This window comes from Psammomys obesus, unplaced genomic scaffold, assembly GCF_907164565.1.
Source record: "Psammomys obesus unplaced genomic scaffold, mPsaObe1.curated_primary_1811, whole genome shotgun sequence".
Taxonomy (NCBI): Eukaryota; Metazoa; Chordata; class Mammalia; order Rodentia; family Muridae; genus Psammomys; species Psammomys obesus.
In genome coordinates, this window is record NW_026590809.1 from 4,844,935 (window position 1) to 4,872,195 (window position 27,261).

The 27,261-nt window shown below is 39.7% G+C and overlaps 2 protein-coding genes and 1 non-coding gene across 3 annotated transcripts in view; 2 read left to right on the forward strand and 1 right to left on the reverse strand.

Moving 5' to 3' along the window:
- The window catches only part of Tmem184c (transmembrane protein 184C), a 14,664-nt gene extending 13,339 nt beyond the window's left edge, over positions 1-1,325 (forward strand). Inside the window, exon 11 of the mRNA XM_055609110.1 lies at positions 511-1,325. Within this exon, the coding sequence (XP_055465085.1) occupies positions 511-893 (383 nt within the window). The 3' untranslated portion in view covers positions 894-1,325. The remainder of the gene's footprint in view (positions 1-510) is intronic.
- Positions 1,326-7,007: 5,682 nt separating this feature from the next.
- Prmt9 (protein arginine methyltransferase 9) overlaps positions 7,008-27,261 on the reverse strand; it is a 29,118-nt gene continuing 8,864 nt past the window's right edge. Inside the window, exons 4-12 of the mRNA XM_055609112.1 lie at positions 26,946-27,113; positions 24,205-24,307; positions 22,975-23,081; positions 21,452-21,644; positions 19,403-19,586; positions 17,104-17,821; positions 12,409-12,562; positions 7,630-7,752; positions 7,008-7,361 (exon numbers count right to left, since the gene is read on the reverse strand). Of these exons, the coding sequence (XP_055465087.1) occupies positions 7,146-7,361; positions 7,630-7,752; positions 12,409-12,562; positions 17,104-17,821; positions 19,403-19,586; positions 21,452-21,644; positions 22,975-23,081; positions 24,205-24,307; positions 26,946-27,113 (1,966 nt within the window). The 3' untranslated portion in view covers positions 7,008-7,145. The remainder of the gene's footprint in view (positions 7,362-7,629; positions 7,753-12,408; positions 12,563-17,103; positions 17,822-19,402; positions 19,587-21,451; positions 21,645-22,974; positions 23,082-24,204; positions 24,308-26,945; positions 27,114-27,261) is intronic.
- LOC129678358 (U6 spliceosomal RNA) lies at positions 18,346-18,449 on the forward strand. Its single transcript, XR_008720354.1, has one exon. It is a non-coding gene; the product is annotated as a U6 spliceosomal RNA (small nuclear RNA).

Consider the following 27,261-nt stretch of genomic DNA (forward strand, 5'->3'; position numbering starts at 1 on the left):
TGTGTGTGTGTGTGTGTGTGTGTGTGTGTGTGTGTGTGTGTGTGTGTGTGTGTCTGTGCACGCGCGCATGGGGAGGCCAGGGAGGAACCTCAGATGTGATTCTTCAGCTGTTCCACTTGGCTTTAGGACAGGTCTCTCACTGCCCAGGGGCTCACAGACTCAGCTAGGAGGATGGCTGGCCAGAGAGGCCCAGGGATCCTCCTGTCTCTGACCAAAAGCAACACAAAACCATGCCAGGCTTTTTACCTATGCTGAGGACTAAACTCAGGTGCTTTGTGTTTGTGTGACAACCGCTTTACCGACTGCAGTACTGCCTCTAGTCCTAATATGTAGGTTATTGTATTTCTCCTACCATGGCCACTCAGTAGTTATTTAAGAAATAAGAAAATATTTAAAGTACCATGGTGTAGGTTCTTCAAATTCAGGGAAAACAAAGGGGAAAGCCATTTTTAGAGTATGTTTAGAATGGTAAAAATAACTGTTTGCTAATAAATTTATATTGTCTTAAAGGGAGGACAATGCGAGGTTATCCCAAAAAAAAGTGTTTTCCTGGAGACCCGGATCATACCGAACATTCAAGCCTGCTTTCTTCATCATCACAAGGTGCAGTTTCTGGTGGTTCAAAGACATCCTCACCAGTGGGCCTGTACCAAGGCTTTGGACACACAGTTACTTCACCAAGTCCACTTTCTATAGACAGCCTATATGAAGATATCATGAGTGATATCCAAGAAGAGAGAGAGTTTCTTGATATAAACCAAGATACCACGATTAACATCCCTGAAGATCAGTCTTCCGATACAAGCCAAGGTCAAGACTTTGAACCCACGGTTCCTTTACAGGCTACACTTTTTGCTGCCAAGCCATGTAACAACACATTTGACATCCCATAAGAGCAGGAGCCTTCCCGAACACCCATGGACCCTTAAAGCTACCACAACCCTCATTTCAAAGATAGGCAAAACCCAGATACAACTACTAGATATAATACACACATATGTACATGTCAGTATACATATATATATATATATTTGTATATGTTTTGTATATCACAAATATTATTTAAATTTCCTAGGCTTTAGCTTTCTTAAACTGTTAAAGTATCATATATTCAAAGAGTAGGTAGCAACTTTAGCAAAATTCTCTTGAATTTCTCAAAAGGACATTTAAAAACAAAAACCAGTGCTTCTTACCACTGCATGAGTGCAATGCAAATGTAAATATATTTACTGAAAATGTAAATATAAACTTCAGATTAATTGAATTTAATGTAATCCCAATCATGTGCCATTTAACTTTACATAATTATACTTTAAACTCTCAGACTCTTAATGTGTCTTTTTCTTATGTTAGTTTGAGACAGGGTTTCTCTGTGTAGCCCTGGATGTCTTGGAATCACTATGTAGACCAGGCTGGCCTCAAACTCACAGAGTTCCTCCTACCTCTGCCTCCTGCGTTCTGAGATTAAAACTCTGGGGGAAGGAAGCTCCCCTTTTCTTGGGGAAAAAGGGAGAGGGGAAGGGAAAGGGGGATCTGGGAGGAGGGAAGGAAAGGGGCACCCTTGGAATGTAAATAAACTGAAATAAATTTTTTTAAAAAGGTAGTGCCACCGTCTAGCTGTGTCTTATTCTTTAAACAAATTTTTAATGCTTTAACAAAAATTGCTTGATTAGAAATACAACAAACGTTTTGAAAATTTTTGAGCTAGACTTAGTGCTGTACACATTTAAACCCAGCACTCTGGACATAAAGGCAGGCAGATCTTGATAACTTCAGGCCAGCCTGGTCTAGGCAAAAAAACAAAGTCAGAAAATGCTGATCAAAGAAACAGAAGATGAAAATACATGGAAGGATATCCTCTGAATTAAAATAAATCATCTTATCAGAATGTGCACACAATTCATATGAATACAGATTCAATGCAACTGCCATCAGCATCCTAGGGGTATTATTTAGATAAAGAACAATCCTAAATTCATATAGAAATAGAAAAAAATGGCCAGATCACTTCTGAGGAAAGTTGGACACTCCCTGATTTGAAATACAAGCTGGGTACCATGACTCATTTCTTGTTATCCCAGCTTATGAGGCTTAGGCAGAAGGATCATTTAAGCCCAAAGTTTGAGATCAGCCTAAGCAACAGTGAGAACTGTCTTAAGAAAGAACAAATTATTACAAAGCTACAATGGTCAACAATATGGTGGGCTGGAAAGTTGTCTCAGAACACTAGCTGCTCTTCCAGAGGACCCAGAATTAATACCCAGCATCAACAGAGGTTCACAAACCTCTGTAACTAGTTCTGGGAAATTTAATGCCTTTTTCTAACCTCAGGCGCCAGGCATGCACACTGGTGGACAGATATACACTTAGACAAAAGAGCCAAACCTGTAAATAATAAAAATAAAACATTCTAAAGGAAAAAGGTGTGATGCTAACAAAAAAGATAAATGGACCAAAATGGGAAGTTCAGAATAATTGTTGACAAGAGCACCAAGTGGGCATAGTGATGTAAGAAGGAAGCAACAGAAACCATTTTGAATAAAACTTCCATTTTGAATAGGGGTCAAACAAAGTTGAAGCTCCCAAGACCTCCCTGGATAAGTAGCACCCTGGTCGGCAAGCTGAGACATGAATGCTGGGGAGGTTGCCCCATCATGGCTGAGCAAAACAAACAATGAAAACAGGGTAAGTGCACCAAAAAGCAATGTTCCCAGGAAAGTCCTCTATCCCTGAATCTGAGTGGTGGAAAATATAACTAACTTGGCCCAGATGATTGTGGCTTCTGTGATTTTTGTGCTTTAAAAGCTCTGCAGCATTCTAGCTCATGCGGGTTGCAGTTCAGCTTACACTAGGACTCTTCTGCATGTGACTGATCAATAGTGGCTTGATTACAGTAACCTTCTATACACTGGTGTGGTGTTCGCGTTGTGTTGGACCCAAGTGAACACCAGAACACTGAGAAAGAGCATGCAATCAGGGAATTATCTCAGGAAAAAAAAATCTGAATTCCACATACCAAAGCATGAAACTAGACCCATATTTTACACCAGACACCAAAATCAACTCTCTGTAAGACACACAAATGTGAGATCTATAAACTAGATGAGAAGACCCTGGACCACTGGGTTTAGCAGTGACTTACAGAATATCACACAATTAGAAGGCACCATGAGAGCTTCCAAAGTCCTACACAGCTATGACAAAACCGCATCAATAACCAGCATGACAATGATAACTCAAAGGGTGCAATACTGGCAAACATACCTTGGCAGTAAACAACAGTTCTCTAATTAGACTTAAGACCTACTCAACAAGAGGGTTATGCCCAGTACTGGAAACCTAGCTAACTACTTAGTGCTAGTAATTATGGAAGGAAAACCTACATGCTAATTTGCCAAACCATCATAATCCCTAACAAAAATCTGTAAACATTTGTCTTTATACCCACAGATCAGTGCAATTTTTACCCCTCAACAAGAAAACAACTCTGCAACAGACAGAGACAGTTATAGAAAATATACCCACTCAAAATGCAGAGTTGTAGTAGAGCCCAGTCACAACGGCTATATTTACAAAACACTCCTACACTTAAGGCTCAAGGAACATTAAAGAAGAGAAAAGCAGAAAGATTGTAGAAACCAGAGGACCTGGGAGTTTGCTGTGATTATGTGTCTCCTAGTAGTGTCAGAAGTTACACAAATACTCACCAACATTACTGCCTGACTGTTGAGTTGAATGACAACACCAACAGACAAAACTAGACAAGGAAAAGCCCACAAGGCCTCAACCCTACACAAAGAACTACAGGCAACTGTGGAAAGCTGGGGCTAAGTCCTTCCCAGGGAAGAACACAAAATAATTGGTTGTCTAGTGCCAAATGGCCAGCCCTTAAAATGTAAATAAAGGTTAAAAACATTATATAGACTAAGCAGTTTATACTTTGGAATATATATGTATATACACATATGCATACAATAACAATGAAGAAAAGGTCATGAATTTGAAGGGGAGCAAGGAGGACAAATAGGGTTTAAGGAAAGGAAAGAAGGGAAGGGAAGGGAAAGGAAAGGGAAGGGAAAGGAAAAGGAAGGAAAGGAAAGGTCAAGCTAGGTGCAGTGGCTCACTTTCTTCCTGCTGCCTTTGTATCAAAATGTGGAATTTTCCACTCCTGCAGCACATCTGCCTGTGTGCCACTGTGTTTCCTGCCATGACAATAATTGGACTAGATCTCTGACCTCTAAGCCCCAATGAAATGCTTTTCTTTGTAAGCGCTGCCATAGACATGGCTGAAATGATGATGCGTAACATATATTATAATATTATATGAAAGAGGAGATGAAGAGAGAGGAGAGTGAGCCATGATAATGGGAGGGGAAGGGCTGCCCCGACAGAGAAAGGGGAGAGAGCTGGAGAGAGGAAGAGGGCTCAAGAGCAAGAAGGCAAGAGAGTAAGAGAGCCACCAAGTGGCGGGTTGATCCTTTTATGGAGGAACTGAAACACGCCTGCTAGGTGCTACCACCTGGCAGGGGACACATGTTGGCATCACAGGTTACTAGGTTACAACCTAGTAACTAGGTTGTAACTAGGTTACAACTAGGTTACTAGGCATCACAGGTTACAACCCAGAAGCAGGCTGACTAAATACTAACAATGGCATCTCCAGCAATAGGAACCCTAAGATACCCAGTAAACTGCCACTGCTGAAGGGGGGAGGGGTTAGAGGGTACACACCATGCCACGGACAGACCCAACTTTCCCAAGACTGCTAAGCCATGTTAGCAGAAGACACTGGAAAGAATTTTTTACACTGAAGAAAACAAACATATACAGAAGCTATGGAAAAAAAAAAAATAAATGCTGCAACTGCAGTAAAACAAATGAAGATTAGGAAAACACTGAACACTTCAAAGTGATGCGATCGATACGTATCTTCTCAATAACTCTGAACAGTAAGGCTCCCAATTCCCCCAATCAAAAAACACAGATGAGCAGTTTGGGGTCAAAATAAAGATCCATTTGTTTGTTGCCTCCAAGAAATGTGCCACTCTAAACAGATGATACCATGGGGTGAAAGGATAGAAAAGGTATTTCAAACAAATGGAATTGTAAGCCAGCCAAGAGCCACTGTTCTAATTCCTGACAGAGCCAGACAGTCAAAAGGCAACAAGAAGGCAATTCTGGATTCTATGCACCAGCTGACATGTGCGCCCATTTCATGAAATGAAAACAGCTAAATGTGAAGTCGAAGTTTAGGGGGTCCCGAGAAGGCTCAGCAGATAAAGTGCTTGCCAAAGTAGCAGCACTGGAGTATGGAACCCCAGTCCCAGCCCACAAGCCAGACAGATGCAGTCTTGCCTGTAACCCCAGCAGTCTGGAGGCAGAGCGGGGACCCCCAAGGCAAACTGCCTAGACAGAGTAGTTGCCATTACTGGTGCTCTCTAGCTTCAGCAATAAGTGAAGTGTGAGTGACTGAGAGAGACACCAATATCAAGGGTCGAGCCAGCACAGGCATGCATGCGGGTGCACACTAGCACATGCATGCCCCCCTCCAAACCACAGGCAAATAAATAAAGTCACCAATGAACACCAGTGTACAGTGGATGACGCCAACGCCCCTTTCTCACCAACAGGTCAGCTCGACAAAAAATAAACCCCTGAGAAAATGACATCAGACATCAGTAGAAACCTACACAACAGTCCATCCAATACTTCAGAAGAGACATTCTCGGCAACCTGTGAAGCTGACTCTAAAACAGACCATAACAGATCATAATAGCACAGAAAGCCTTAACAAACATGAAATTAAAATAACTTCATTTTGATCACAATGCTAAAAGCTAAAAGTCAATAGCGAGAGAGACTATAGAGCATATAAACTTGTGAAAATTCAACAACACACCATTGAATATTACATAGTCAATGAAAATAAAAAAGGCTATAAAAGATTGATAGAATCAAAGCAAAAGGAAAGCATAACATACTAAATAATACCTATGGGACAAACAACAGCATTTCTAAGCTAAACATGGCCATATTGGGGGGGGGGGAAGCAGAGGTTCTCAAATAAATAACAATGCACTATAAGAGTCCTGAAGAAGTAAGAACAAGCCAAATCCAAAAGCAGTAGCGGGAAAGAAAGAATTAAGATGAGGGCAGAAATGAATGAAATAGGAAAGATTCGGTGAAGCTGAGTTGGCTCTCTGAGTAGATAAACAAGGGACAGGGGCACTGCTTATGCTTACCAAAGTGTCTGATTAGCATGCCCCAGCAGTGCATAAACCAGGTGTCTGTCATCTCAGCTTTGGGAAGCAGAGACAGGAGATTCAGATATTAAAGGTTATCTTCAGATATGTAGCTAATTTGAGACCAACCTGAGATACACAGGACCCTGTCCAAAATAAACTAATGTAGGGAGAGGGGAGCAAAGAAAGAGAAAAAGGAAAAGAAAGAGGAAAGAAGGATGAGAGAAGAGGAGAGGAGACAGGGACAGAAAGAGAGGGACATATAGACAGAGATGACAGGAACAAGAACAAAAAACTCTTAGCAAAAATCAAAAGTGGGGAAAGAACTTCAAGATACAGACATGGGCAAGGACTTTCGGAAAAGCCCTCAGATCACTCAGAAAATAATACCAACAATTAAAAACAGATCCCATTAAGTTACAAATTCTGCTTTAGCATTTTTAAACTCTTGTTTGCCATCAGTGTTTAATTTTCTTTTTGCCCAAGTAGAGAAGGAAAAACTGCCTCCTAAGCCCTTTGCTCTTTAGTACACTGAGTATCTAACAGAAGCAAGAGCTGGTTCACAGCCACTGCTCAGTCTGCAGAAGCCTACTTGGAGATGTTGCTCCATTAGAAGCCAAGATCTCTAAACCTTAACTGACATGACAATAAGGCAGACACCTTTTAAATCCCTACAAAGCCCACCAAAATGCCTTCTTAATCTGAAGAAACAAAACATACCCTTTTCTGGAGAACCAAGTCTACACGTTAAAAACAATGCTACACTCTAAGACCTTTACCACATGCTTTATTAATGCCACCCTTTAACATTTGTGACCATTACAAGGATTTTTATACATTCACCTTATGATTACAACCTCACTGAGTTAGAGGAAAACTTTGTGTTGATGCTTGATTGCAATCTCACTGCTTCACCGTGATACTGACATTGCTTCTGTGATGCTCAACACTGAGAACAAGCTCCTCTCCCATCTGCACCTGAATGGGATTATCCAGAACCACTGCAGCCTGTTTCCAGTGGGAGGCTTCACCTGAGGTGTCCAACCTGACCTCGTCATCAAGGCACAAGTGAAACCAAAAAGGAACAGCGGTTACTTGTCCAGATTTACAAATTCGGACCTGTAGAAAGTGAATTTTGAACATTTCACAGTGGAAGTCTTCTTTCTCTTTTTAATCAATTTGAATACAAAAACTAAAATTACATTTAACCACAAATTCAAATTTAATAATAACACTAGTGTCAGACTAGTATTTATTCTATTTTTGCATGTTGTCTAGAAAATAAGATTTAAATCTTCAAAGGAAATGATGGACTATGTAAATATAAAATTCCTCATTTAAGATAAAGGTTTATATGACAAGAGTGATCATCTAAAGTTGTCCTTACCTTTACTTCTCTATTGGAAGTGTTCAAATATGGAGTCATCAGATCTAATCTTAAGAGTTCCACAGGCTGGCTTAAAGGGATACATGGCAAAGATGATAAATCCAAAAAAACACGGATAGGCACCTGAAAAGAGAGTACACTTTCACTTTTGTTGTTTTTACAGTCAGGTTCCCTCTGTACTCAAACTCTAATTAGCTCCTTATTACAGAATGCTTTTTATTGCCTCATTTACTTTATGCATCAACCTAAGGCATGAAGCTTCCTGAACAGTTTTTCAGGATGAATGAACAAGCCAAATCTTAGTTACAATGGAGATGTTGCTCCATTAGAAGCCAAGATCTCTAAACCTTAACTGACATGACAATAAGGCAGACACCTTTTAAATCCCTACAAAGCCCAACAAAATGCCTTCTTAATCTGAAGAAACAAAACATATCCTTTTCTAGAGAACCAAGTCTACACTTTAAAAACAATGCTACAATGGATATGTTGTTACAATGGATCTTAGTTACAATGGATCTTTTTTACTCATACTTTCAAGCCTCTTCCTTGTTTGAAATAAAGATAGAGCTGCTTAGAAGACGCTTTTCTTTCTGGGAAACACTAAGTTCAATCTTCATGGTGTTTTATAGCTCAAGCTCTCCTAGGCAATCTAGTCTTCTTCATTATGCTCCTGTTTATGCCAGTAACTGAAAACCCTACATTCCCACTTCTCACTGCCTGGGACTGAAATCCTTACAGTTCTACTCACACCTTACTGTCCTGTCCTCAGCCAAACCTCCTGGCCTGTCACCCTCAATCTAGAGCTCATAACCTGGCAAGCTCTCTAAAGTCAGTTCTCAAACCATTTTATGCACACCCTTAATGTTCTATCTTATCTACTCTTGTAGTTTTAAATGCCACCTATATGATACTGACTGCCAAATGTATATACTCAGCCTCTAGTTTTCTTTGAGTCCTTATCCAGCTCAATGACCCCTCCTGACACCTCCTATATACAATACAGCTAATCCCTCAGCTGCTGCGTCCCCATATCAACAAATGGTCACTATCCTTCCTGGCACTGTCTTGTATTCTACATCCAGTCTATAAAACTCCTACTTTTAAAACAGCATACAATGCTCCAGTTCCAGTTGGAGCCACCACCTCTCACTGCATTAGTACAATGATTATGCCTTTGGCTAGCTTCCCAAGTGTTTTATTCCTAACAGTCACCAAAATAATCTTTTCCGAACAAGTTGTTAGAGCATGCCACTGTACAACCCTCTTTGATGCCACCTAAGGATTCTTCTTTACCCCATGAAATGGGACCCACAGCATGTCAGAGATTTTCATAGTGGGCCAGTGTTTAGAGTTATTTAATTCCATTTCTTAAATCAGAAATGGCAGCATAGATGCTAGGGCATCTGCAGTGGGAATGCTGGAGTTAGAGGTCCTGTCCCCTTTCAGCCATGCAACAGCTGGCTGACTGAGGAATCTGTGGTCCCTGTTTCAGGCCCTAATCCTGAAGAAGAGCAAGGATAGGTCTTTTGACTAGGACTCCTTGAACTCAGAAGATCCAAAAATGTCTGAAGGGCCTTCTCTTTAATCTTGCACTCAAAGGCAGGGGCTGTGGGCATATTGCTTTTTCAAGGAGCTGACAACAGTAACTGATATGCCCATTATAAGTACCCACAATTTTTTGTACTTGTTGACCAGAGTCAACCTACCAGTCCCCTTCATAGTCAGAGCTGAAATAGGTTTCCTATCCATAGCAGGCAAACATGTAATGCCCTTTGCCTTCTGTTAAGATTACTAATTTCAGGCTAGAGAGATGGCTCAGAGGTTAAGAGCACTGTCTGCTCTTCTAAAGGTCTTGAGTTCAATTCCCAGCAACCACATGGTGACTCATAACCATCTATAGTGAGATCTGGTGCCCTCTTCTGTGAAGGTGTACATGCAGATAGAGCACTCATCTACATTAAGTAACTAAAATGAATTTAAAAAAAAATCTTTAAAAAAGATTATTAAAGTAAATAATAAACTGTAATTAATATAAAAACAAAAATAATTTTTAAAAAAAGATTATTAATTTCCCTGTCAAGCTCACAGTTTTAAGGGGTCTTCTCACTGGCTATAGCAGAACAATACTTTGCATGGATGTGGATTCTTTCCTGGGATCTCCCTGCCTTGCTGTCTATGGTAGTGGCCAGAGACAACTTGATGTCTCCAGGCCCATCATCTCTGGTTTAGCTACCTACCTGCTAAATTGTTCATGGTTCTACCTGTAGGATGTGGGGACCCCTGAAGGTTGATCATGCTGGCCATACTCTTAATATTGTCCTGCTCCTATCACATACCTTTGATTTAAAAGTTTTGCACAGAGATGGCAGCAATGTACAAGGTGATAGCAGATTCTTGCGTTTTCTAGGTTGAGCCTCCTATGAGGGAAATATTCTGATCCAATCTACAGTGGTATATTAGCTACACTAAGGGCAAAAGCCTACCACCTATGGCCGCATGACTGACTCTCCCTGGAGAGAGTGTGCCATAGGGTAGGATTTCAGGCTGTCTGTACACTGGACTTGCAGCCCCTTCGGGGGCTCGTGCTTCCTCCTAGCCATGCCTGAACTGGGGTAACTGGCGCTGGGAAAGGCACTACGGTCTGACCGAACAGACCTGCCCCATAGCTCCCCAGAGTTCTGTACGTATATACTCTTGCGCACATGTGCACACAAACACAAGTATAAACGCAGAGATTAGAGGCAAATACTGGTGTCTTCTTCAACTGCTCATCCACCTATTTTTAACAAAAGGCTAATAGAGGTAGAAATGTTCTACCATGATGGACCATGTTTCTCAAATTGATCCAAAATGAACTCTTACTTTAAGATTCTTTTGTCAGGGCTGGAGAGATGGCTCAGCGGTTAAGAGCTATCTGCTCTTCCAGATGTAGGTCCTGAGTTTAATTCCCAGCAACCACATGGTGGCTCACAACCATCCATACAGGGATCTGATGCCCTCTTCCAGCAGGAGTACATGCAGATAGAGTACTCATCTACATAAAATAGATAAATCTTAAAAAAAAAAAAAAAAAAAAAAGATTCTATCATACACGTAACTTGGGAATGGGGCGTATGTCTATAATTCTAGATCTTGCAGGATGGAAACAGGAGGATCAGGAGTTCAAGGTTATCTACATAGTGAGGCCCTCTGGGCTACATTAGGCTCTAATTAAACAAACAAACAAACAAAACAGTGCATGTAGTAGGTGCTCAATAACCATCTGTATGTACTATATTCTTTTAACAACTGATTTTGTTTCATTGATTCATGCAGTTATCTAGTAGTCAATTATCACAAAAGAGGATACAATACCTATGGCAATGGGTTAAAAGACTATAAAATATAAAACTGCCAAGAAAGGTTATGGAGTCTCCTTAGTTAAAGCAGTCATCAACTAAAGTGAGACCATTAAGGGCATTAAGGGCTAACTGTAGAGTGTTATATAAACACAGGAGATGGGACTTAACCACGGCAGGATCATCCAAAAACAGTGGCGGATGAAGTTCTAATACTTAAATTATATGAAAATATTCAGACCACAAATTAAAGCTGTTAAGGAACGTGTGGCCATTGAAATGGAAAATACAGTGAAAAGGCCAGCAGGACCAGTAATACTGTCCACTCTGACAGAATTGAAGAACTGCTGGCATCAGATCAAGTGGTAATAAAGCAGCAAGACAGGAGAGATGTGCCAGCAGTCCCGAGTGCTCACTGCTCCCGCAGATGCCCTGGGCTGTTTCCAGCACCCAGAGTGTCTCACAACCACCTGTAATTCTGGTTCCAGTTCTGACCCTCTCCTAGACTCCATGAGTGATGCACACACAAGACACACATGCATACAGACCAACACTCATAAACTACATAATTCTTTTAAAAAATTACAAAAGAAAGATAGATGATGACATTTATCTCCAGCTTAAGCGTCTCTACCTTGTGATAAGTATATTCTCCTTATTAATTCTATACAAGAGAGATATTAAGCTAACTCTAAAAGCTTGGTTAGCCACCCCAACCCCTAAAAGGAATTAATTCCAAGAAGGCTTTGTCATGGAAGACCTACTGGCATCCTCTAGAGCTTACTAATTACAGGCTTCAGACATCATTCCTTCAACTCTGTACTCAACATTCCACTCTTCAAAATTCAGCTTCAGCTTGTATGGTAGTACCTCACTTCACCCCATCTTCCCCACAAATGGCTGCCCTGTGCACTCTACCTAGACACACTTTACTCACAAACATGCGCTTCACCTCTAACACCTGTAACACTTTCCCTCTTTCTGAATCCTAACTCATTCTTAAACCAAAACTAACCTCCCCGTCCTGAGCTCCACACATCCCTGCTACCTGCAGACAGATGGCCTAGACCTGGACTTCTGCTGTCCATGCCAATCATTAGCCAATATAAGGTTTCAAAACAGAAATTCCAGCAAAGGACACAGTCTTCTGGATGCTTCTTTGTTACACAAGTACAACCCTTTCTCACAAGTCTAAAACTTCCTGTTCTACTTTTAATCTGGAATTCAGAGGAAAATCTAAACTTTAGCCAGTATTCATAACAAAAATCCTTGGTTATTCTAACACTCGGGTTGATTTTCATCCATGACCTTTCTTTACTCCAGAAAACCGACTGCCTTTTTATCCAGCTAAATTCACTGACTGAGTAAAAATTCAAAGAACAGACAAAGAAGATGGCAGACAGCAACATTTTGGCTAACCAGTTCTCTAGACACTTACCTGAAACTGGTTAATAAAAGGTGCTATGTTTAACCCAAGAGTATGTTCTGTTCCTTGAACAGCACTCTCTTCTACCAGTGTCTGTGACTCCACCAGCATCCCAAACATCAGCACATACTGGGGGAAGATCTTGCCTCCAGACTGCAATAAACACCTGAAGAAGGGTAAATGGTTTTTAAAAACCTTTTCATTCCCTACGTTTTGTAATTATAAATAAGTTAAGCATCGTGAGTTAGTCAAGTGTAGATGATACGTAGTCTGACGGACTATGTCATTATTGGCTAGTAGCTCAGAATTTAAGCCACTAGAAAAAATTGCCCAAGAATTCAAATTTGGACTGTTAACTCAGGAGACAGGCTAAGATAAATATTTAGTTATGTGCTGAGAGCATTAACAGTGAACCATCCCTACATGGAAATCAAAATGTTCCAAAATCCAGTACCTTATGAACACTCATACAATACAATATGTGGTAAATTCTATATATGACTTCATGAATAAAAACACAAGTACACTAAAAATACTGTAAGGCTACTTTAAGACTGTGTATAAGATGTATGTGAAAGATTAATAAATTTCATATGTGGATTAACGCTTCCTCCACATGCTATCATTATGTGTAAACAGCTACAACACTGCTGGTCCCAAGCATCTCACGCAAGGTGAAAATTTGACTGGAAACAGGATAGCCTCCCAATAGCTCCACTGTGGATGGCTGAGTACGTGAGAGTACAAAGTATCTGTAAGTTCTCCAAACTACTCTGTGACTTCTCTCAAAGTGGGAAATGAATCACTATAGAGTGTTAAGCCCTTCAAGTGTAAATACTGAAATATTCTAGGAAGGCACACACGACAAAGGTTAACAAAACCCTTTCTCGTGTAACTGTACTTAATGCAACGTAATGTCCCTTCATCCCCCGTTAGCCCACAAAATGCTGTAACAATACTGCATGTGGTTATTAAAGTTTCTTAAGCAGGCTGCACCTGCAGAGAATTGTGAGCAGAAGAGAAGTGCCTGGTGGGAAGCTGGCATTCCCTGCATATGGAGCACCAAGTGTTCCTATAACAAGAATTTGGAGAGTATGTCAAGACAGAATCAGTTCCTGTATGAGTTAATAAGGTAATTAGACTATCATGGAGTATTGTTTTTCATACCTGAGTCATGAAATGAAGCAGAAATTTTTATAGTAAGTTTATTTTCCTGTTATAATTGTCATCTCGGAGGCTTACTGCCTCCATCTGCTAACCTAGGCCTACTCCTGGAAGCTTCTAGCCTCCTACAATCTAATCTGGGCCTAGAATACGTTCAGCCTCTGAGACTTACTGCTGAATGAGCTCATCCTTTCTAGTTTTTTTCTGAGCTCTGGCTGGCTGGTTCAACTCAGCTGTTCTGGCTCAAACTCCTCTCCAAGCTGACTGATTCAATCTGGCTTCTCACCGAATTGCTCTGCTTGGCCTAAACTAACTCTAGCAATCTGTTCTAATCTTCTGGCTCATTCTGTCTTCACCATTTTGTCTTCACTTGTGCTCAACTTGTTCTCTCTTCAATCTCTCCCTGTAAAACTGTCCCTATAAAAACTGCCTCTGAACTCCACAAATTCAACTGTCACAAACTCAACTCCTCTCAACTCACTGGTTTATTAGCTGAATCACACAGACCTAGGTCATTGGATGTGATCTCTTGCCAGAGCAGCCATGTTCAGAATTAAAATTCCTCTACAAGAAACAGAAGACAGAGTAAAGTCTTTAGGATCAAATGAAAGTATCCTGTCCATCATATTTTCAAACATCGAACCTTGTATTTACTGAGTATTCTGAGATATCTTCTACTTCAACTTCCAGGGCAGGGACGACAGAGGTGGACACTATATCATCTTGAGTTCAACATGTAAGGATTTACTTTAAAAAAAAAAAAAAAAAAAAAGACTAGCCATATGCCCAGTTTATACATACTTAAAAGATAATATGCATAAATGTTTAAACTGTTGCTATGTAGCTTCCCTAAATAGATCATTAAGACTTAGGGGCTAGGGAGACAATTCAGTGGATACGGTACTTGCAGGCTAAATGGAGGACAGAGCTTAGATCTGTGGCACCCAGGTAACCTAGCAGCCTGTCTGCAATACCAGCACTCACTGAGGGGGCAGAAATGGAATGCTCAAGGCAAGTTCAAGAATTAGACTAGCCAAATCAGCAAACTGTGTGTTTATTTACAGACCCTACTGGAACAAGGTGAGGAGCAAATGAGGAAGACATTCAACACTCAGTATTAGAAACAATAACAAGAACGAGTGAAGCACTAAGTCAGGGCAACATCCATTTTTACATTGAACCATGTACATAGGACTTACTCTAAGCTTATCCGATCATGTGCTTACACAGTGAGTAAAAATTGATGACTTTCCCTTACCAATCTGATGCTTTACAGCTTAGGAGCTGTCTGTGATTTGCTGATCCTATGCTGCTGCTCCTATGCTGATCCTATGATGTTTGTTCATCGTATGCTCATCCTATGCTATTTGTAACAACTTGAGAAAGTCAGTAATCAATCTCAATTAGCAAAATGACTTAACTCTTAACAAAGAGACACAGCTCAACAAAACCCTTCCTATCAGCTTGTAAGCTATTATGAGATTAACCTATTTACTTGTTAATTTTCTGTCAATTTACATTTTTTAACTTCGCAAAATTTGAAGCTCAAAAAAAAGTTCTCAGAATTGTAACAATGCACACTAAATTGTTATTTGACTGTTATTCCTTAGCAGGCACTGACATCATACTAGGTTTCTCTTTGTAGTACACTGAGGATACAGAGCAGGCTCACCACAACTGGACCACAGCCCCAGCCCATAAACTTGACTCTTACCCTAACAAGTGCTTTTCAATATTTATTAAAACTTCTCACGCCAAACTGAAAAGAGGCTTTCTCCAAAATACAGCCAATAAATTAATTCTCCACTGTCAGCTGAGTAGCTTATGATTCCTCCATTCTAACTATGTACTCATATCACACAAGCTAAGGGGGTTCAGTCCCACATGAGTGGCCCACTTCAGAATAGCACAACCACTAATGGACATGTGGTATTCACACAACTCCCTCCTCAAAGGGGACGTCTTTTGATAATGTGCTAACGTGGTTCACAGAACTAAGAAAAATGCATTACCTCGACGCTCACTACAAAGGAGTTAACACTCAGAAACGGGAAGCTGGAAAGATAGCTCAGCTGTTAAGAGCATGTTGCTCTTGCAGAGGACCCAAATTCAATCCTAGCACCCACACGGTGGTTCAGAACCGTCTGTAAGTCCAGTTCCGGGGAATCCAACATCCTCTTCTGAGCTCTCTGGGCACCAGCCATGCATGTGGTGGATATTCACACACGCACACAAAACACACTTAAAATAGATAAATCTAAAAAAAATGTAAAAGACAACAAACTCATTCAGAAGCGGCCATCAGAGAATACACACAGGGCAGTGGTGTCTACACTAACACTATATTTGATCCTTAGCCTGCTTTTCTGTTGTTTTGTTATTTGTTATTTTTAGCACAAAGCTCCTAAAACAGGAGTCTTCTCAAAGTCAAAGGAATATTAAGTATATCTTTCATATACCAAGGCTATCCCAGGGGCTAGGGACTCCTAGAGTCCCAGGCTTGTTCGCCAGAAAGAATAAGGAGTGACTAGAGGACTTGGCCTTTCTGTCTTCTTCCCCTGCCTGGCTTCAATGCCAGGTTAAATTATCACCAATACCCAGTGATACCCATACACACAATGAAGCTCATGACAATCCAAAGGGACAGAATTCAGAGCTCCTGTGCAGCTCAGCATGTGAAGATGCCTACACAGTAAGTCTGGAAAGACGTGGACATTCTGTAGCTTTCCATGCACCTTGCCCCATACAGCTCTGCTTCTGGTTCCTCATCTGCACCCCCTATAACAAATAGGTTAAGCTAAACCAAGAATTTTCCTAAGTCTTGTGAGCTGCTATAGCAAATCCAACTAAATCTGAAGAGGGTTGTATAAATTGATGGGAACCTTTGATGTTAATCTGGTGGTTTAGAAGTATAGATGAAAACCTACAATATGCACCTGACTTTTGAAGTTGGTAACTGTCCTCTAGGTTCTGCCTCTATCTCCAGACAACAGTAACAGAACCGAACTGAATTTAAGAACACCAGTTGGTGTCTGCTGCAAAAGTAACTGCTTGGTGTGTGGGGTAAATCCCTGTATAGCTATCATCAGGACCGTTGTAGCAAAAAGGGGGTTAGAGGAAGAAACAGCTTTCTATGGGAGGACACTCAGAGCCTCCCCACCCCCAATCTTGAGGCATGTTACTCTCCCACATTCGATGTGCTCACCCACTCTGGAAAGCTTGTGAACTTTTCATTCATAGCTTTTGTGAAGATTCATTTAGTTATTGGTGATTAACTAAGCTGCAAGAGAGAAAAGGTCTAAACTGTTAACCACAGTCTAACCTGACAACCAACAGCCTCTACCCCAAAACTGCCTAGATGCCCTCATCAGAGCAAATTCTGATGTCAGGTATGGTTAGGCAGTTAGTCAGGTATGGTTAGACATTCAGCTCAACCCTATTGCTCACAAAATTAAAAAACAAAACAACAACCAAAAAAGAAAAAAATCTTAGTAAATTTTTAACTCAAACTCCCCCACTCAAAATTTATGTTTTTTGTTTTACCTGGATATAGCAGCTTTTTCCATTATTTCCTGCTGAATGAGTCCAGATGGCTCAATGACATCTAATATAATTATGCTCCATAATTTGTCTGATTTGGGCCTTTGCAGCACAGCAGCTTCATCCTCTATATGTCTCAGCCAAAACTCAAGTGTTTCCTTAGGGAAGTGATTGGCTTCAGATATGAGGTCCAAAGCAATACAATGCTGGTCTTTCTCCACAGAACTGTAGGGTTTAACCTGACCAAGTGTTCCAGCAAGTATAGGCAAAAGAGAGAAGCCTTCAGACACATCCAGCACATAGAAAGGGTCAGTGGTGCTCAGTGCACTGTCACTCTGTCCACTCCCAGAGTTCATTTCAATATCCTGACAGTGAGCATCCATGGGCTGACACAGCTTCTCTGGAGCCAGTGAAGACAACACCTTCCTCATTGCCATCTTAAAGGCTTCATGATATGGAATGTTATTGAGCAAAGCAATCTCTGTGGGCTCTAACACACAGGTCTGCTCCAGAGCATCTGGTCTACTGGTCTGAAGGTTAGCCAGGGCACTACAGAGTTCAGCCTCATTTCCTAGAGAGAACAAGTCTTTACTCTTCGTAAAACTTTTCATAACTTCCATTTCATGTTCCAGATGCAAGATATTGATACTCTGGATTCTTAAGTAACAGTCTTGACAAGATGCTTCCATTGTCACACTGTCCCCAGGCTTTATCCAGTAGTCTTCATCAGTATAAAAAAAAAAGGGAAGGAATAAAATATACATATGTATGTATGTAGGTACATGTGTATGGAACTGATTGTCTTGGGGTTTCTATTGCTGAAATAAACACCAAGACCAAAAGCATCATCGTCCACCATTAAAGGAAGTCAGGGTAGAACCTGGAAGCAGGAGCTGATGCGGAGGCCATGGAGGGGTGCTGCTTTACTAGCTTGCTCCTTCCTCAACTGACTTTTTTTTTTTTGAGACTGTTTCTTTGTGTAGCCCTGGCTGTCCTGAAACTAGCTCTGTAGACCAGGCTGGCCTCTAACTCATATAGATCCACCTGCCTCTGCATCCCAAGTACTTAAAGATACATACCACCACCATCTGGCTCAACTACTTTCTTACAGAATCCAGAACTACCAGAACAAGGGATGGCACCCCCCCACCCCCCATCAATTACTAATTATGAAATACTCCACAGACTTAACTACAGCCCCAACTTATGGAGGCATTTTTGTTTAAAAAAAAAGAAAATGAAGGAGTCACTTCAGAAGCACTTATACTAATATTAGAATAAAACTGAGAAGAATAGCATAATTTCTGAGCAAGGATGACAGGCAAGCTCATGAAGTGTTTCATTTTTACTTTTTTTAAAGCAGTATTTCTTTCATCTACTGATACCTAGCAAGTGAAACTATCAAATGATTAATTTGATAGTTATAGCTGAGGAACATGCAGTAATTTTGAAATTTTTATTTGAAATTTGTAGATAAATATTTAAAATATTTAATTCACTATGTAACCCTGGTTAACCCCAGATGCTTCCAGAGTGCTGGGATTAAGGATATATGACACAGGGCACAGTATTTTTGTTTTTAATAGAATGTTTTTATTTACTCTGATACTTTCATACACATAAACACATCTTGATCATATGTACTTTCAATTTCACCTCCAGGAACTCTTAGCTCCTCTCCCCACTTTCCAGGGGAATGATTTAATCTCTCTTATTATTTTTTGAGACTGGGTCTCAATATGTAGCCCTGGTCAGCCTCGCCCTTGCTATGTAGACCAGGATGGCCTTGAGATGTGCACATTCCCAGAGATGTGCCTACCTCCCAATTCTTTGACAGTGCTGTGATTAACAGCATGCCATACCACAGCTGGCCTTAATCTCCCTTATCTACACACTTGCCATTTAAATTTTCTTTTGAACAAGAAATTTATAATTCTGAACTATTTAAATAACACCTCTTTTGTAAAAACTTCATCTCCAAAGAAACTATGTTTTTTTCTTTTTGGCCACTGACAATTAATTACTTGATTAAAGCAAAAAATTTGTTTATTTGATTGGTTTGGTGGTGAGAGGTTTGCTTTAAAATTTTTTTAATGTATTTATTTATACATTTTTTAAATGTATAAGGATGTCTTGTCTGCGTGTATGCCTGCACATTAGGAGAGGCCACTGGATGGGACTATGGATGTAGCCTGTTCTGAGCTGCCATGTCGATGCAGGGAACTGAAGTCTGGAAGAACAGCCAGTGCTCTTAACCACATCTGTCCAGCCCCTAAAATGTTTTTAATGATACAATACTTACCTGCAAGGGCCTGTACTGGATAAACAGCCTGTTCCCAACAAGTTTCCTCACAAGGACTTGTGGACAAACTGTGTTCATCATCAAGCTGGAGAACAAACCAAACCATAATAGCATCCAGCACGCCTTCTTTAACAGCAGGAACAGTAAGAGGATGTGGCTTTCTAGTTGCAAGACTTTTTAATTCCTGAAAAGAAATGTAAACAGAATGAGAAAACAGAGGTTAGGAAACTTAAGAAGCCAAAAATAATTTAAATAATAAAAAGAATGAGAAGGCTTTATAACTTGACTGTAAAATTGACTGAGTTCCCTCAATTTCACACCACAGCCCCTCTTCCAAGCTCAGTCCTCTCCTGCAGTTAGTGAATCAAAGAATATCACGCAACTACTAGACACATAGCAGATACATACACACACTACTGATAAAAAAACACCAGGGACATAGTGCTGAATGACAAACGCATGCAGCAAAGCAACGGAACCTTTTTTATTCTGCATGCATACAGAAAAAAAGCAAGCCCGGAACGACACACTTCAAAAAAGTGATGCAGGCAAAGGAGGTAACATTTTTAAAAGGTAATACTGGGGCTTTCTCCTTGAAAGTGTTAAACAGGCACATATCATTTTTAAAACTAAAACCTATTACAGGGTGTCTGTAGTATAAGAAAAAATTCAAACAAAAACTATTAAAAGAACAGCTGTAAGGTCCCATTACTCCTGGAACACTGTGTCTGGTCAGGAATGACCTCAAAACACAGGACTGCTCAGCATCCACAAAAGCAAACCTAAAACAGCTGCAGACCACCCCAAGAGAAGGCAAGTCAAAGGGGAAGCATCTGCTGTGTTTTTAAACACTCTAGCTAAAATAGCCTCTTTCACAGTCTACGACACCCCTACCCCACAGAAGAAGCATTTAAACATTTGTACAAAAATGCTCTTCTTTCTACAAGACATTAAACAGGGATTTTATTTAAAAGATCCTGGGATCTTTGGGCCATTTATCCACACATCTTCCTGTCATTCACTAATACAAAAATATACAAACTAGAATGATCAGCCTATCAGCCTCACTCAGGCCTGCTCTGGTTTTAAAAGGCAAACCCTAAGCTGGAAGTGTAGCCGAGTGGTGCAGAGGCGTGACCAGCATGTCCAGCTTCTAGGTCCAAGGCCTAGCATCCCAAGACAAAAGACCTAAATGTTCTCTATCTCAATAATCCGTCAACCCTTGGTGAAATGAGATGGTATTTCCCTAAAACAGAGGTTCTCAGCATTCCTAATGCTGTGACCCTTTAATACAGTTCCTTATGCTGTGATGACCCCAACCATAAAATTATTTTTGCTACTACTTCATAACTGTAATTCTGCTATTGTTATGAACTGTAATGTGAGTACCTGTCAATGGTCTTAAGTAACTGCTGTGAAAGGGTCATTTGACAACCCCTAAAGGGTTGCAACCCACAGGTTGAGAACCACTACCCTAACAATTTTAATTTATTTAAATTTAGATTAAATTAGATTAGATTTAATTAGATTTAATGGGCTTAGATTATTATTCTTATCAAGGAAAATCATTAATTTGAGAAGACAGCATGACGAAGAGAAAAGTAAAGACCTGGGCTGGAACTTTTGCCCCTGTGCTTACATACTTAATAACTTGGCAGAACTTATTACTGCAAGCAGTTCATCTGAGGAGCTCACACATGACCTTCCTTCTGCTGTCACTGTGCTTATGTAAGGCACACAAGTACCCTCTCAACAAACCCTAGGGAGCTTTCTTTACACTGAAAAGGAACACTTTCACTGGACTTTTAACTTGCTGCTAATCATTCTTTCTAAGGAGAACTTCATGTACATTCAAAAAGTAAGACAAAGCCAAGCATAGTTGTCAGTGGTGGCATGTGCCTTTAGTCCCAGTACTCTGGAGGCAGAGGCAGGTGGACCTCTTAGTTCAAGACAAGCCTGGTCTACAGAGCGAGGTCCACGACAGCCAGAGCTACACAGAGAAACCCTTACTGGGGAAAAAAAAAGTAAAAAGTAAACTTCTTGTTTTACCTGAAGACTGTTGAAATCAACTTTCATAATCTGGAAGGGATCTGTCAAAGGCAGATATCCTCCAGGAATACGACTCATCTTCTCAGTGGTGTACGGTTCAACTGTTTCTTCAGTATCTACCCAAGAATAAGCTGGGCTCTGAAATTTCACATTTGTTGGCAAACAGATACCAGCAATGTCCTTAGCACTCACTCTAGTAAAAAGAAAAGGTAACACAGGTTTCATAAATTATCAAATATCATTATCTAATAGCCAAGAAAATATAAACATAAAAATGAATTAAGAACTCATGATCATAGATTTAATTATATACATAATCACATAAAAAAATTGATACATAAGTCTATATTAAAATTAACACCTTTGTGAAATGGACAGACTGTTTAGTGGGTTCCAGATCACACATATGCCATCTCTCAACCACCTACAACTCCAGCTGCAGAAGATGTAACACCCTCTTAGAGCCTTCACAGACACCACACACACACGGCACACACACAAACACAATGCAGAAATAAAAATTTTAAAACTTTGAAAAAAGAAAATATTTAGAACATATATTCAAATGATTCATATTCAAAATATACTTTTGAATTCCAACAAGTTAACAGAAAACAAGAATAGACAAAGCAAAATATGAATTTGAGTGCTCATGAGAACAATAAGGTGAAAGTCACAATACGACCACACACAACCCACAAAACAATCAGTAGAAAGGGTTGAGGATACTGCCTCACACAACTATATTTATTGATATTCTTAAATGAATTAAATTACCACACAGAGACATTTACATACACAGAGCTGATAGTCAACCAGTACACTGTCTCTCATTCAACCAACTTGGTTAACGGAGGCCCATCTGTCTGGTGTGTATCCTGTGCCTACCAAACTAACCCTTTCTATCATCACCCTGTAACAGGGAACGAAAAGACTAAGGAATAACTCGCAGCAAAGACAAGAAGTAGCTATTTACTGGTGATCAGTTCAGAGTGATTTTCTTTCTCTCTTTTCTTCATCAACACTTCCAACAATATTTTTATGTTACCTTTACGCAGGAAGGATACTTCTTTGATGATTTAAAATTTCTGCCCAATCATTGCATTAATGAAGTTACCAAGAAAAACAATATTAAAATTTATCTTCATATTGGAAATTCTTACTTGAACTTCAACTAAAATCAATCTCAACTTAAATATTTTCCTACACAAACCTCTCACACAGTAAGCTGTATGAAAATAAAGCTGGTTTTGATCCCGGAATTCTACTTAAAATAAGACTAAACATTACAAACATGTACTAAGCCTGTGAAATCGTGTTCTTACTTTTTTTTTGGGGGGGGGGGGTGGCAGTGGAAGAGCTTTTCAAGACACGGTTTCTCTGTGTATGGGAACTTGTTCTGTAAATCAGGCTGGTCTCAAACTCAGAGATTGGCCTGCCTCTGCTTCGCCTGCCCAGCCAGTGGTGAGAACACAGGTGTGCAGCGCCACCACCCGGCTTAGAGTGTTTCTCTCACCACTCACCTATGATGTCTTCGTATCTCCGCACACTCTACTGCCGTCCCGAATATGACAGCACTTGCTGGTATAACCTTCCCATACTTTCCACAGTTTCCATTCTCTCCTTGGGTCTGAAATATAATAAAAGTCACATTATACATAAGTGCGTATATTTACAGGCTAAGGAATTTTTCCTTTAAAAAGCATTTTCAGTGTTGGGTATGTACATGTGTGTGCATGCGTGTGTGTTTAATGTTTAGAATACAAAAATGAAGAGAGGGGTGTAAAGTTATGTTACTTTAGGATATGACTTAGTTAAGAAAAAAAAAAGGAAAAGAAAGTACTGGAAAGATGATTCAGAGGTTAAGAGCACTGGCTACGCCTGCAGAGGACCCAGGATCGATTCCCAGCATCCACAAGCAACTCATAGGCTTCTCTTAACTCAAGTCCCACAGGATGTGATGTCTTCTGCTGACTCCCACAGTCCCTGAACATGACAGGGACTGTAACAGCCTCAAACATGTCCAACAGGCATACACATATATACGAAAGGCACACATGCATGCAAACAAACTCAATACATAAAACAAAATAAAAATAAATAAATCCTTAAAAACAGAAATAAAGTAAAATCAGGCTCGAAATGCAGCTCAGCAGTAGCACATTAGCCATATGTAAGGCACCAAGTTCAACTAGCACTGGAAGAGAAGTCATCTTGAAAAACAAACTACTTTTCTATGTTACATACATGTGTATCATCTTCTGTAAACAATGGATTTATTAAAGTCCCTTAATATATACAATGTATATAATAAATTAACTTTAATATACATATGGCTTGTGAACTACAAGAGTTCAGGGTGCTGAACTCAGATAGCCTGAACTCACTGAGTACTTCAAAACATTACTGAACTAACATTACTACCCTCTTTTCTAGGGATCTGCCAAAATTCCACACAGCTGTGAGATTCAAAGTACTTCCCTCTTCTACAACTATGCTCAAGAATTTTAGTCAGCCCTTCCACAAATAAGTTCATTCATAGGACTTCCTTCCTGTAGCATTCTTACCTGTAAACCATGCTGGTACATATAGCGCACGTTGTATTATATTGTCTAATGTTTTTTCTTGTGTTTCTTTCCAGGTATACAGTTGTACTCTGACACATTTTATGTCTTGCAAACATTTGAAGGGCTCAATTAGCTTCCTGAAACAATGACTACTTACTCAAATTTAAGTGTTTTCACGCTGCTTACCTTTGGCTGCAGAAGTAAATGCTCCCATGCATGAATTAAACTCTCCACAATTCCTTCTCCAAATACACCTGCATCGACAGTTTCTGTTACAACTAGGGATACTCTATAGAATGATGTTTTAAAGATACATGTAAGTAAACTGACATGCTAGTTATATAAAGCTGTCAAAGCAGAGAGAAAGGGGCAAATATGTTATAGAAAATCTCTATGTAAAATTTTCTAATACATTTCATTTTAATACCTACCCCTGAATCCTGAGATATCCCTTGGACACCTCTTTTCTTCATTAGCTCTTTTTTCTTTTCTCTGGGCATAGAAAGGTTATTTTCCCAGACTTTGTTCACTGCCTAAGTCCTTAACAGTAATTGGACCCACATCTTTCCTGGTCCCTGCCTGAACATTAAATAAAACTCTATACAGCCTGGAACGGTGGTTGATGTCTGTAATCTCAGAACTTGGGACCTGAAGGCAAGATAATCAGGCAGAAGTTTAAAGGTCACCTTTGACTACATAGTGGGTTTGACGCTAGCTGCATAAAACCCTACATTAAAAAGGAAAAACCAATCAGGTAGGTGATACAAGCACAGATTCTCTACCATCAATAACCCTTACTTCTCAAAATGAGTTTCTGAAGTTATTGCTTCTTTGTTTGTTTGTTTGTTTGTTTGTTTGTTTTTTCAAGACAGGATTTCTCTGTGTATCCCTGGAACTAGCTGTGTAGACCAGGCTGGCCTCAAACTCACAGAGCTACATCTGCCTCTGCCTCTGGAGTGCTGGGATTAAAGGCATGCACCAGCACCATCTGGCATAAACCTTCTTTTTCAGTTGTCTTTAAAAACAAATTATTTGTTTTGTGTATGAATATCTGTACACACTATTTATGTGGGTACAAGCATGCCACAGCATACATACGGGTATCAGAAAAACGTCTCTCCTTCTACTTAGGGGTTCAAAGGATTGAACTCAGGTCAACATGTTTGGCAACAAATGTCTTTATTCACTGGGCCAGCTTGCAATTTTTGATATGCAAATAACCTTTAATGCTGTCAAGAACCTTCTCTCTCAAAAGTTCTCTCTGCCTTCTATACTGTACATATCTGCAGCTCTTACTACTTCTCTAGTCTTCACAAAAGCCTACTCCAGAGTTACACTTTTATTCATTCTTTCTTTCTAGAAAACTCAGACATTCAACTTTTTTCCTTCTCTGAATTCCTTCAGCTTTCACTGTCAACACCATTCACTTTGTAGTACAAAGACATAAAAAAAGTCATAAATTTTCCTTATGCTCATTTCTAGATTGTAGCTCTCTTAAGGGTAGGAATGGGACTTGAGTTTCTTCCATAATACATAAACCCAATTATACCTAAAGACAGAAAACATTCAGTACTTTAATGACTGCACATACCTAGAATATGAAAAATTGTTTCATCAAGTCTTACAACTTAGTCCAGAATTTGTTTATGGTCAAAGCGAACAAATGAGAGTCTAAATTGAAACTTATTTCACCTGCTTCAAAAGCAGTATATAAGAAAAATATAAATTTAAATAATCTCTGATTCATGCCACTCCACACAACTTGAAAAGCCTATAGGAAGTAATTAAGGTTAAATGAGGTCACCAACATGAAGTCCTAATCCAACAGGACCAGTGTCCTACTGAGAGAATAATCACTCACACGCAGAGGAAGGTTACATGGGGACACAAAGCTCAAATAGCCAACCACAGCCAGGAGAACTCTTGTCTGAAAAATTATGTGCCCATGGTTTAAATTCTATCTTTAAGATTTTGTTATTGTAACCATGTACACTAATACAAATTAGGACAATGGTTTCGTTTTGTTTTTTATAAAATAAGTATATACCTGCATTAAGGTCTGATAAACTTCCTCACTAAGACCACTGAAGTGTAATTCCATACACATTTTATTAAAACTGGAAGAAGACTTAAAAATCAGAGTTCAAATACCAATAGGACACCAAAAAAACTCTTTACATATCGACGACATTTAAGTAAGTCAGAAGACGGAATAGGCAGAGTTATACACAAATGTTACATTAAGAAGGAAGGGAAAGTCCTTTAAATGATAGAAGACCCACTGCTCTCCTGACCATAGCGAAACTGCAGATACAAACACAGGCCTCTAAGATGGTGCGTATAGCACTTGGAGGACACAAGACAAAGCACTGTATCAACTGCACCTCCAGTCATTTTAATTGAGGATAGTAACAAAAACCAGGACATCAAAAAGAAAAAAGAAAACCATGACATCTGCTGAGGGTGAACTACTCACATGTTAAACAGTTACCTAATGCTGTCCATCTACAGGAAGTGGGTGGACTGAGTTTAGGGTGTGAGTTGAACTGGGCACGGTGGTACATGCCGTTAGTCCCAGCACTCAGGAGGCAGAGGCAGAAACAGGAAGATCTCCTTGAGTTAGAGACCAGCCTGGCTTACAAAGCGAGTTCCAGGACAGCCAGAGCTACACAGAAACTCTGTCTCGAAAAACCACACACATACAAAAATGTATATATTCAAGTGACATGCTAAAGAAGAATTTGTTACTACCAATTTTTCTTGATTTCTTTGGTACTGTTTTAAAAGCACATGTTATTATAAAAACCTGCATTTTATTAAACAAGTTGACATCTGCATCTCCACAAAAGAAGGATGTTACTAGTAGTTTTGTTTAACAGAAGAAGATGGAAAGGTATCTTAATGATTTTGGTGAATTATAAACACACCTTTCAGGAATGTGTTTTGGAATTTCTATATCAAGTGACTTCATATGTAGGAGCTTTATCCCAGTTTCCATCTTGTTTGCAGCCACTACATCACAGGCAAGTTCATACATGGTCTTGGATAACTCACAGGCATATACTGAGTGTGCACCAGCTTTTTTAGCAAACATGCTACAAAAGAAAAAAAATCCATTATATCTTTTTACAATTTTAATAAACTTATGATGCCTCAAACATTTTTATCTTATCTGGATCTTTCTTCCATTCTTTAATATAACCATTATTTGTTCTGCTTAAAAAAAAACAACTTGGGGCTAGC